The sequence below is a fragment of the Chelonia mydas genome, chromosome 26 (genome assembly GCF_015237465.2).
Source record: "Chelonia mydas isolate rCheMyd1 chromosome 26, rCheMyd1.pri.v2, whole genome shotgun sequence".
NCBI lineage: Eukaryota > Metazoa > Chordata > Testudines > Cheloniidae > Chelonia > Chelonia mydas.
In genome coordinates this window covers 7,352,059-7,364,599 of record NC_057859.1, presented here as the reverse complement: position 1 = coordinate 7,364,599, position 12,541 = coordinate 7,352,059, and the positions used below count along the sequence as shown (strand labels likewise).

The 12,541-nt window shown below is 37.1% G+C and overlaps 1 protein-coding gene across 17 annotated transcripts in view; it reads right to left on the bottom strand.

The window, feature by feature from the left end:
• CDCA2 (cell division cycle associated 2) overlaps positions 1-12,541 on the bottom strand; it is a 28,114-nt gene that overhangs the window by 10,226 nt on the left and 5,347 nt on the right. For all 17 annotated transcript variants that reach the window (XR_006287521.1, XM_037886157.2, XM_037886156.2 and 14 more), the window contains 8 exons: positions 9,839-9,989; positions 8,695-8,906; positions 6,704-6,791; positions 5,273-5,511; positions 4,522-4,609; positions 2,185-2,441; positions 1,678-1,729; positions 539-603 (listed from right to left, as the gene is read on the bottom strand). Coding sequence is in view for 16 of the 17 variants with exons in the window: in XM_037886157.2 (XP_037742085.1) it covers positions 539-603; positions 1,678-1,729; positions 2,185-2,441; positions 4,522-4,609; positions 5,273-5,511; positions 6,704-6,791; positions 8,695-8,906; positions 9,839-9,989 (1,152 nt within the window). In the remaining variant the exon portion in view is untranslated. The remainder of the gene's footprint in view (positions 1-538; positions 604-1,677; positions 1,730-2,184; positions 2,442-4,521; positions 4,610-5,272; positions 5,512-6,703; positions 6,792-8,694; positions 8,907-9,838; positions 9,990-12,541) is intronic.

The following is a 12,541-nucleotide window of genomic DNA, read 5'->3' as shown; positions in this document are numbered from 1 at the left end:
AGAGCTATACACCTCTATGGAGCAAGTCTAGTGAGGGATATTATTGGAATGTGTTAGAATCCTGTGCAAGAAAACAGCGAACCTCAAGTTCCTGAAAGCAAAGGAATGTTAATAGGTGGGCGTCATGCTGCTATGAGGCTACTGGGCAAGCAAGTTTACACATCAATTAATACTTCTTTAATATTGCTGCCTGGGAACAATCAATCACTACCTGCAGCATACTGACCTACCATGCACACATATATCCTGAAGATCTTACAGCAATCAAAAAAGTTATATAGTGAACAGGAATAAAATTTGAAAATCATCAAGAAGAGTTTATAATTATGCAAGATTGAGTGCGGAACAAGTAAATCAGGTTTTAAAATAAAATTAGGAAAGCATACACCATTTCGTTAATCGTACCCATATTTATTTGTAAAATTGGGAAGCTCTCAATCATTTGTCACCAACATCTACCAATACGAAGAGTGGATAAAATTTGACTTATTTGGAAGTTCAATAAAAATTACCAAAAGAAAATATTAAAGATACTTACCTTTCTTTTAGCAGAGGACCGGGTTATTCTGGGACAAGACGTTTTGTTATCAAAGGAATTAATTTCTGATAAATACATTGGAAAATAAGAATCTTGGTTAAACTATGTAAGACCAGCAGATATACCTGTCTTGGGAAGTCTCAGATATAGCTCCTCTCACTATACTCCTTGTCTCACCTTCTTTTAATTACGCTTATTTGTTTAGTGTATAAAGTATGCCAAGCCCTTTAAAAAACATACAATACAGCCTTTGCCCTGAAAAAATTTATAGTTGTAAACTGAAATAGGACAAGCAGGTACAAGCAAAACTGACGGGCTTGGGGCAAGGAAAGGGAGGACAAAGATTACAGCAGCAAGGTAACGTGGTTACTTAGCAAGAGGCATGCACATACCTTGTTTATTTTTGTAGTTTTAATTTGTTTTTGGCTTGTGTTTGCTGTTTACATTGTAAAAATCCCTATATTAATACAGACTTCAAAAACAAACAAAAAAAACCCCAAAACAAACAGATATATCCAAGTTACTAAGCCCGGTTCATCTTGGACCTCACAGTTAAAGAGCCAGATTTTACCAGGAATTAATGTTGTCTGAGAGATTGATCCTGTACCCAGTCGGGGACAACGGCAAAGCTCCCACTGTTTCAATGTGCATGATCAGGCCATAAATTAGTAGGTCTAAACCAAAGGTAGGTTCAGGGATAGAAGAAATACGTTTTAGGCAGAATGTGAAACCAAGTCCTAAGTGCTTGCTGATAAAACCTTCATGCTCCACCACCCACATCATCATGCATTTTTTACATGCTGATCACACTAGGCACTCAGTTATTAAAAACATGAAAAACAAGCAGTAAATTCAACTTCGACCAGGCACACACAAACAAATTCTGAGGTTTCAGTGAGGTTGAGATGGCCTACAAGCCAGTGAACAATGAACATTTCTGATGCTTCAACGTTATATGTCTTGTTTATGCCAAAGTTATTTTCAAGTTTTATCAAACAGCAGCATTAAACATATTTCAATATCAAATGTAAGTATGTGTCTTGGCATCTTTCCCTAAAATTTTTCATTAATTAAGACACACAAATGCTAAGAGATATCAAATATACAAACTAAGAAGCCATATGATAACCCAACTTTACCTTTCATATTCTCCGGGACCGCTACAGACTCTTGAAGAGGCTTAACATATTCCTGTATTTAAAATAAATAAATAAATAAATAAATAAATAACACACACATTCCTTCTTTCAATATTTCAAAAACCTGCTTAAAACAGCAGATGAATGGCCTAATGGAATTCTCCTTCATCCTGCAAAGAGGAACTTAGTAATTGTCACACGTAGAGACATTATGAAACACGGTACAAGTACGAAAGGCCCAACAAACAAAACGAGGCTAAATCCCACATACTTCCAATATTGTAACAGAATTCACTTCCGATGGCAAATCTGCAGGCAGAACAGCTATGCAGGATGCCAAGGGCAAATGAAGCAAAAAATTTTGTGTTTAAAGAGTAAACATTCCAAGATGTCAAATCAGTCCAGATTTTAACATTTACATTTTTTTTTAAAAACAGGAACAAAATGGAACGATAAAACTGATTGTAGTGACCAAGAAGCCATTGTAATAATTTAAAGCAAACTCACATCATCACCATCACAGTCATCAAAGTTTGGCTGGGATAAAGATTCTCTCACAGGACTTATTACTGTGGAAGGGCTATCGCTTTGAGATCCTGGGTTACTGATTGGGGTCGCTCCTTTACGCAATGGTGTATTTGCAGGCAAGGTTTTATCAAATACTTCTGGGCTTAGATCCTCTCCAAAAGTAACTTTCTTTCTCTTCATTGGCTTTTCAGAGCTGTACACATCTGTTTTGTCTATTGTTTTAGTATTGCTTGTATCTGTAACAGAAGATATTAAATTCATAGTGACCTCAAATGCGATTAATGGAAATATTTTACTTCAAGTCTCTAAATAAAATAAGAGAATTTAAACAGGCAATTGTTTCAAGCACAGAATTCCTAATGAAGTCAATGGGATTTTTCAGTATGGATCTACAGTATTACAGATTTGAGCGCTACGGAAAGAGGAGACAAAAATATAGAAGGCATAATTGAGTTTCTTGTAAAACGAGAACTGAAGATTAATTGCTTTATGGTTTTTTGGTAGGAAGAAATAGAAAACTATTGACTACTAAAAAAAAAAAAAAAAGAATCCCATAGTCACTCTTTTATTAGGATCCCTCTGAAGAAGCTACGTAATAGGCAAGATAGACTGCCACATTCTGATGTATCCAAATATTGCTTGAAAGTTAGCGTTAATACAATGGTTATGGCGAAAATGTTAAGACAATATCAAATGTAAGTTATCACCTTACAGCACTTCAGTAGCCTGCATGCTCGTCGTCTCAGTCCAACCTGGGAGGGCAGTTATCCATCCACCACCACTGCAATGAGCATCTTTTAAATGGCTAAAGAGATTGAACTACTACCTATCAAAGACAGTCACTTCAGAAAAGAAGTGAGATACATTGGTTGGGTGGTGTGGAGAACTGCTCATGTTTCTAAATTGTGGCATGTTTATGGAAGTGAGCATTATAGTAATCTTTCATATATAGTGCCTTTCATCCACAGTGCTTTACCAACTAATAAATTACGAGCAAGATTGTGGCCTGGGCTGCATATAACTCAGTTGTGCCTCTGTACAGCCAACCTGGACCTTGGCTCCGGGTGCAAGGAGATAAATGGATGTTGGGTCACTGCTTTTCCATCCCCACACCCTAAGCACATTTTTGGTTCCATCCCCTGGCCCAATATACCAACCAGTGTAGCTAAGTCAATAAACATGGGTAGAAGCTTGCTTTTGGTATGGGCCAGTAGCAGATTACAACTGGGGCAGGAAAGGAGTTATGCCTATGTGAGACAATTCCTTCCCTGCTGCAACACTTGGGTCTAGCCCTCACACACTCCACCTTCTTCCATCATACAAGTGCAGTCACCACTGGGGTAAGACATGGTCATTGTTGAATAGCCTGCATCAATCCTACACAGTAGTTTAAGACAAAGCAAACTGAGTCATATCTAACTGACATTACAGGAGTAGCTTAGATAGGCAGAATTCATAATGCAATAGGAATTTGGCCAAATCTGTAATTTGGCCAGGAAACAGGAAAATACCTGTTTTCTTCTTAAATAAAACATTTAAGAACAGAATCATGGAATTTTTACAACTAAGTGGTCAGAACCTCAGTTTGACATAGTACCGTGAAAATGGCACCTCCAGAATTACTGTATGCCCTGAACTATTAAGGACCGAGTCAGAGGGTAGGAAGCTTGCTACTAAGCAAATCAATTAACACTTCCTGGTCTTAAAAGTTCTCCACGTTAAGAACTGACTCAATGTCCAACAGGATCACAGGCCAAAAAGGAACTTCCTTTATCTACTGTAAGCCCCCCTGTCATTTGCAATTTCAGACAGTCAGTACATAAAACTCTACCATGACCTATTTTTCCCAAAAACATTTGAACTTGGAAAGTATTTTAAAAGTTATATCCCAAGGATATTACCATATATTAAATATTCAGTTTTCTTACATCTTCTCACAATTAAAAAAGAAAAATTAAATGGGCACTGTCAACTTGAAGTCATGTTTCCATCTTCAAGTTTTGTACCTGTTGTATTACTGCAAAAAGATTGCTGAAAGTAAGGAATTAGTGATAGCGTCTTCCTTCCGCCACCACCATTCACTCTGAGAATTTGACAGCACTTTTCATATAGCCAGTTTCCTCGCTTTCTTGGTTCGTTGTACCGCCTATCCCATAAAATAGGATCATTTGTGCACTGCTTACTTACACACTCTTTCCTCAAGTTCTGCAACAAAGCGATCAGTAGCAACAGCATCAAGTTCAACTTGACAGTGTCCCTTTTAATTAATAGGAAATAAAGTTTGCGCCAGTTTAGGAACCTATAAAAATTTCTGACCTGTTTGCAGTTCTTCAAAACTTCTTGAGAGATCAGAGAATAAGAGAGGTTCGTTTCCTTCCATGCCAGTAGTATTGCTTGTGTGTTCCTATTAAGATCAACAGCGTTACTCTTGTCTAATCAATGCAGTAGTGTAATGCCTATATGGTTATAATGCTTGCCCGTTCATATTTCATCTATCCAGCGTTCACTTTTGAAAAAGGTGAATTAAAGTCATTTTCTTTAAGTTTCAGGAGTAGCAGCCGTGTTAGTCTGTATTCGCAAAAAGAAAAGGAGTACTTGTGGCACCTTAGAGACTAACAAATTTATCTGAGCATAAGCTGAAGTGAGCTGTACCTCACGAAAGCTTATGCTCAAATAAATTTGTTAGTCTCTAAGGTGCCACAAGTACTCCTTTTCTTTCTTTAAGTAATTCTTAGTAATCAGCATAAACTGAGCATTAGATAATCTTGTTTTTTAGAACGTGTACTGTACATGTTGAAGGCCCCCTAAAACTTTGGAAATAAATCAAGACAAACCTCGGACACGAAAAAAGGTCAGACAGACTCCTTTTACAACACTAACAACTGTTTAACACAACTTCCAATGCATTTTGTTAGACCATTAGTCAAAAAAAGATGCTTCTTGGAAAACATGGCTCAAATTAAAAAAAAAAAAAAAACAAACACACACCCCACACGTTACTGAGTAGCGAACACAGTAATGCTCCTTTAATGTTTCAAGTTTATATTTATGAGATCAATACACTGACCTTCACGCTTTCCATCAGTAGTTTTACTGGTGTTTTCTTCAGAACAGATCGAAGGCAGGAAGAGCCGTTATAGGATTGTTCACTGGATGGAGGGTTTCCCTTTTGCGGTGTCATAACAGGTGGCATGGTTTCATCAAATATCTCCAAGCTCAGTTCTTCTGCAAAGGTAACTTTCTTTCTGCTTAGCTCTGATCTAGTATTACTTCCAACGTCTTCACTGATACACTCAGAAGTAAAGTCTTCAAAACGAATATAGAAATATCAAGATTTAAGGGCTTCAGACGTAACGTTAAAAAATTCAGCGTTTGTGGCAATACATGCATGCTGCTACTTAGTCTCAAAAGCTGCTTAAACACGTGAATTCCTCAAAAGCTAGGTTTTTGGAGTTGTGGTCTCCCTTAGAGATGGATTATGTATGAGTTACCACCACACAATATCAGGTATGGTTGTTTATTTCCTGTGTTTAAAATATAGCTGCTATAGTACTGCAATTATTTTCTTTTCAATTAAGATTGTATCAGCATTTCTGTTATACTTCCCTGTTTTTTGGAGGTTTAACATGAAGTTAAGGGAAGTGGTCGCTAAGAGATGGATCATCATACTTTTATGAGAAATCTATGATAATCATAAAAGTTCCTCAATTACAATCTCACCTTTCTTAGAGTCTAAGGATACTTCTATCTCAAGGTATGCTTCAAATCATTACTATTTATGTGACATAAAACTTTACGAAACACATTCCACATTGTTCGACTAAACATTTTGAGAACTGAAAAAACTGTTTTATATGAGTACTTAGCTTTTAGAGCTGTAGTACTTAAAGAAGGAAGGGAAAATTAAGATATGAACGAAGAGGCATTGAAACTTATTAGAATGTAAATTTGTCATGTGTTGTAGTACTTGTTAGTTATAAAATAAAGCTTTTTAGAAGATAAAGGCATTTTAAAGGTAACACCATTAGATGCTCAGAAAAACAAAGCAAGTTCAGAGTGATTAATAAATATCAAAATTACAGCAAAAGAATCATTTACAGGATGAGACTGTTTCCTATCTTTGGGTTATTTTCTTTTCTACACTCTTGAGAATCTCCTATTACTCTTATTGGGTCCTAATTTTCTATAGAATTCTCATTTGAAAGAAGCATTTCCAATATTGTAGTTTACAGCAAAATGAGCTGCCTAAATCTGCAAACCAGATTAATTTGAGCTTCCTCTGCAGCAGCAATTGAATATTACTTGTTCATTCATGGCACATTTTTTGCCAGCATTGGTAATACAGCACAAAGCTACATTGACTTCTGTTGCATTTGAAAAACTCCTAATCAGAAAGAGAGCATCACTGCTTGTGAAATGGAAACGTAATTAATAAGGCATATTTAGTTTTTAAAGCTTCTAACAGAGTATTAACAGAAGTAGTGATGAATCTTCTTACTGCGTGGTGTCTTTGGGATGCCCGTTAGTGGAATAATCTCTAAAGATAAGCTTCCAGATTCACTAAGTGGTGGCGTACAGGGAATTTCCTAGAAAAAAGGAAATTATAGCTCTTTTTACAAGAATACTGATATGCAAGGAAACACAGTAAAACAGTTTTCAAAAATATTAAAAAAAAAGTCACGGATATTTTTAAAGCAAAAACCTGAACGCAGCTTCATTACTCAGTTATTAGAAGTGAATCATAAAGAAAATGTTGTTTGTGCTCATTGAAATTTGTTTCTATGTCTAAAATAGTCTTTTTAAAAGGAGTGGTTTCAAATGCTTGTTTTTCACCTCTGATGTATCAACTCTGATCCTCAAGGGAAGACAAAGAGGAGCTTCTGGAGGACAAGAGTTGAAGCTCTCAATCCTAAACTAAAGGGATGGGGTGCTGAAACTTTTACAAAAAAGCTTTTCTCCTAAGTGTTTGCCAAGAGTTTCAGTTAAACAGCAAATAACCTTTCTGGTTCTTGATTTAAGTTTTCTGACTCAACATCCTCTCCCCACAAATACTGAATTCCAGTCCTCAAACACACACAGGGAAGCAAGACCTGGTATTTCCAATGTAACAAAAATAAAATAACAACAAAACCAACCCCTCCTCCCCAATTTTAACAGGAGACAAGCCTGAGGCCTATATATAAAGAAAGAAGAGGATAAAATATTAAAAGGCTTTGCAGTTCACTTGGAAGACTGAGAGTACAGGACCAAACTGCTAACTTTCTATTCTATCTGTAGGTAAGGACTGTTCAGCTACACCTGTGAGGTAACTGTTGGCAAATGGTGACTTTAATAGCAACTGCTGCTTATGATATTTTCCCTTTTTCTTTGAGCATATAATGCATGTTAAAGAGTCACGTAATATTCCTTCTGTAGGAATACAGTTTTCATTATCACATTACTAGTCTCTTTAGTTGACTTTATTGCCACAAAATATCAGCAAGGACAAAAGCTTATCAGAATTCAAAAGAGGATTTGAAATTTATGTCAATGAGAAAAAAAAATAAGAGGTACATTCGCTAGGAATAAAAATACGAGAAATAAAGTAGTAATATATTTCAGGGAACAAGTTACCCACTAACTGATGTGGGTTAGGAAGAAACTTCCCTAAGGGCTGGTTTTTATTGCAGGTTACTTGCATCTTCCTCTGGAGCTTCTGGTGGAGGCCACTATCAGACAGGACACCTGACCAGTGGCCGAGCAATTCTGATGTATGGCATATCTTAAGTAGTGCTTGTATTACATCCAGTCGTGTTTCTCTCCCCTCTTCCTTTATTTGTGCAGAGGCAATAACATGCCTTTTTCCTTGAGGAGGAGAGGCATGGAGAACCTTTGTTTTACATCTCTTCTGAACGATTACATTAGTTAACAGACGACACGTTCAAATTTGTCCACATGAATATCATAGTTGTAACCGACAGAACCGAGAGCACACATGGAGGGTGTTTCCAACGAAGAGGTATTGCTCTGTATCGTTATCATCAAGCTCGACCCTCACGTAGAACTTTGAGGTTTGATTTGACCTACGTACAAGAAATCTTCAGAGGCCAAATGTAGTAAGTTACAAAATTAAAATATTCATTTCTGTAAATGAAAGTTGTGAATTAAACCTGTGTGTGATTACAAGACAAAAGATAACATTGTCTATTAGAAGACTTTACAGCAGGCACACACATTTTAAGCCTACTTAAAACTGAAAACTGAACAAACAAAACCACACAACATCTACACTGTGTTTCGGGCCCATAATTCCTGGTGACAGAAGAGGAACTAAGGATGACGGAGGTGGGACTACATTTGAATGTATAGTCAATGCACCAGTGCCCTCAACAGGTTTTTGCTACATTGGCAGTTCCACTGCTCACAATGTGAATTTAATTCCTACAAGAGGGATCTGCTGATGCAATTTCATAATTAATTCCCCTCACCCTCTTAAAGATATACACATACCTCTGAAATTATAGCAGTAGTAGTTTCAATGATGGGCACCTCCTCTGGTGGAGAGACAACCTTGCATACCTGGATACTGGCTGCAGTTTTATCACCATTAGTTAATTTTTCTTTCAAGTTTTCCCCATAAGCAACACTCTTGCATTCAGATGTTAACTCTTCACTCATCTGAGACTGTTCATGCTGTTTTGTAAAAGGTGGTTCGTTGACAGCTGCATTTGTAAGTTAATAAAATAAACAAACCTTAGATTTTCCATGTAGGTCATTTACCCCCCTTCACTGCATAAGATAAGCTAGAAGTCTTCTAGAAGTCAGACCAAATTAAGAACATCCTTTGAATTCTATTCTGCAAGTAGTACTGTATTACTTATTTTCATATTCTTGGGTGTTTTAAATAAAGCAAGCCACAAAAACTAGATGGTTATTTTGTGGATGGTATGGAAAGCCGTAGCATAAAGAAGGGCTCAGGTAAGTAATGAAGTAGAATACAGCAATGTAGTTTCTGGCATCTTTTCTATACTTACCATTGAGCCACCATTGTGCAACATTTATTAATTTCCTTTTCCTATTGGATGGCTTAGAGGCCTTACAGGATAGGGCAATTTATCAATAATTTGGAGTTCTTTCAGCATTTGGGTATGTTAATTATACATTTTATTTCTTTGATAAAATTTCCAAATACTACTGCATTTTTGAAGAAGGTACTGGACACCAATCTTCACACAACTGGTATTGTTACCAGAAATGTAAGGACCAATCCAATGACTTCAGTCTCTAGATCCATGAATTCATTATGAAAGAGGGGCGAACAATAAAAACAGTGAATGAAAACACATTCAATGAAAAGCAAAAGACAAGAAGCCTGATTAACTGTCCAAAATGTATATTAACCATAGTCAGAACAGTACTACATAAAATTTGATAATGTAAAAACTATCAGAGAAGTCACTTAGGCAACAGATAAACACGCTGGAGCTTTCAGTTAACCTACCTTCCCCCCCACCCCGGTGAAACCATGACTCAGGATTCATCTTGAAACTGGATTATTACAATAGAACAATTATTTATGGTTACTATTCAGACCGAAATTAAATTACCATCAACATTACTGACGTTTTTTTGGTTGCAGATATAGATTACTTACAATAGCCTGCTGCCCGGGACACACACTCCTCCTGCGAGAGCCCAGGAAAGCAAGCCCTGTCTTCGTCCTCTTGCGCGGATTGAAAAGATGACTGGAAGGCAGATATTCTATCCTTTAACGAGCCAACATTTTGATGTTTAAAAGGGCTGGCCTGTTAGGACATGAAAAAATAATCCATTTATGCTCTTTAAAAGTTGAAACTTACAAATGCTGAAGAGGAATAAGTATGTTAACACAACAGCACAAACTTAATCAAAGAGACAAATAAGTGCATCTTAAAATGGCCTTGTGTTTCACTTGGATACTGCCCCCGAGTTCTATGATGAAAAATGTAGAAAAGGGATTAATCTCAAATATACTGCTACACAACAATACAGTTTGACTCCCTTTCTCCTCCACTCATCCCTCCAAAGCAGTTTGCCTATGCCCGCCCCATTCACATTCATGTAAACTAAATTGTACAAGTGACAGCATTTTTCTATATTTTAGACATAACTACATACAACACTGACATTTTATTAAACAAACACACACACACGCACACACCTAGAACTCCTGAAAATTAAATTAAATCAACCTCCAATTATACCTCAGAAGAAGAGGAAAAAAAGAGTGGACAGTTAAAAATCTGACTTCAGTGGTATGTTAGAGTGATAGGTCCAGTGAAATGAACACTGGACCCCAGGTCTTCAATATGGCCATAACCTTATGATGCACACAAGCAGGCACTTTATGATGTAAAAGCATGAACTGAACATATGTAAAAAGCAACTACACCTTAAAGTGATATCTTACAAGATATTAACAGATACGTACACTATAATTTTAGATTTCAGATAGCAGCCATGTTAGTCTGTATTCCCAAAAAGAAAAGGAATATTTGTGGCACCTTAGAGACTAACAAATTTATTTGAGCATAAGCTTTCGTGAGCTACAGCTCACTTCATCGGATGCATTCAGTGGAAAACTTTGTTTGTGACTCCATAATTAAGGCTGTGTTTTGTTTTGCACTTAAAACAGGAATCCAGCCTCTTAGGTATGAAAAATATCAGCCTTTTCCAAACTAACGGCACTTTAAGATCCATTACTTCATCCAGGAGTTAAAAGTAATTAAAAACTGGGTTCATTAAGAAATTTAATATGTATGTTTTAAAAAATATGCCTTGAACAGGCTTAATACTTTGTAATTATTGCAAAAACCAAACATTACAAATCCAAGAAATTCAGGAGCTATATGTACACCTATAGGAAATCCAAAAATGTAAAGGTATGACTATACCCACATAAGGCATCTAGCCCTGTAGTGACACCATGAGAGGAAAAAAAACATGAAAAAAATAAAATAAAAATGAATGATTCTTTAAAGTCAGTCTAATATAATTGGGACCACACCCACTAACATGCCTTTGTCATTATTATACTGTTATTGCAAGACAGAGTGGAGATTCTTTGGGCAACTTACATGTGCATCTCCATACTTGAAAATGCTCCGATTTATTCTAAACATAACCTTAATTCAGAATGTCCTGGGCTTGTAATGCTTGGTTTTGACATCATTACAACATCGCTGTAATATTTTTTACCTTTAGGTTTCTACTATCTACTCCTAACCTTTCCATTGTTTAAAACTTGTTTTAATATTCCAATACAGAACAACTTTTTCAATCCAATAACCCAAACAGATGTACACATTTTGAGGTAGTTTCACAAATGGGCTGTAAAGATTAAGCTGTAAAAACGGCCTCAGTCTGTTCTAAAGCCAAGTTTTTAAGTAGCCCTCATCTAACATGTTTTCCTCTAAGATTTTTTAAAAGGAGGTTCATTAACATTACTTGAGCAACAAACATACAAGAAAATAGCTAGCAAACCCCAGGGTAGGATATGGGAAAACGGGAAAGAATGAAGAGGGGTTAACAGTTTTTGAAGTGTAGCTTTACCGTCACAGTGTTTTAAGCTAACCCTTTTTCAATATATAATAATCTGCGTTACTAAAATACATCTATTGGAGGCAGTTGGCCTCAACTTTAGCTCCTCACAATTCTCAGTAGAAAAACTGTTAAGTATCAGAAGTAAGTCCATTGTTATTTCTATTTTTGTTTTCTTCCTTCAGACGTGCCTTCTCTTTCCTTCAGTCCAGTTTAGGCCTGCTCTACACTACCGTTAGGTTGACATAAGACACTTTACAACAACCTAATTATGTCACTGTACACACTACAGCCTCACTCCCACCGATGAAAGTGCCCTAACTCCACCTCCATGAGAGGCTTATGTTGATGTAGTTAGGACAATGCAGACATTGCATTCCTTACATCAGTTGTTTGCTGTCTTGTCAGTTTCACAGCTCTGCTGCAGCAGTGAAATTCACAAGAAAGCTCAGCTCCTGGCTCCCAAGCCTAGCTGCTGCCAGATCCCCCCAAGCCAACCTGCCTCCCAGGCTCCTGGCTGGGAACCGTGCTGGGAGACGAGAAGCCCAGGGGGGCAGCTGGGCTCCAGTGGCGAGCTGAGAGCTCTGGCTCTCGCCCCCCACACTGTCCTTCTTCAGTTAGTGGAAGCACTCCTGGTGAGGACACGCATCACCAACAGGTGGGTAGTGTGGACATCAGCCACCACAGTAATTACTGCGGTGACTAAGTCGACCTAACCTAGCTCAACTAAGATGGTAGTGTAGACATAGCCGGATTTTCTCCGCATTCAAAATCTAAA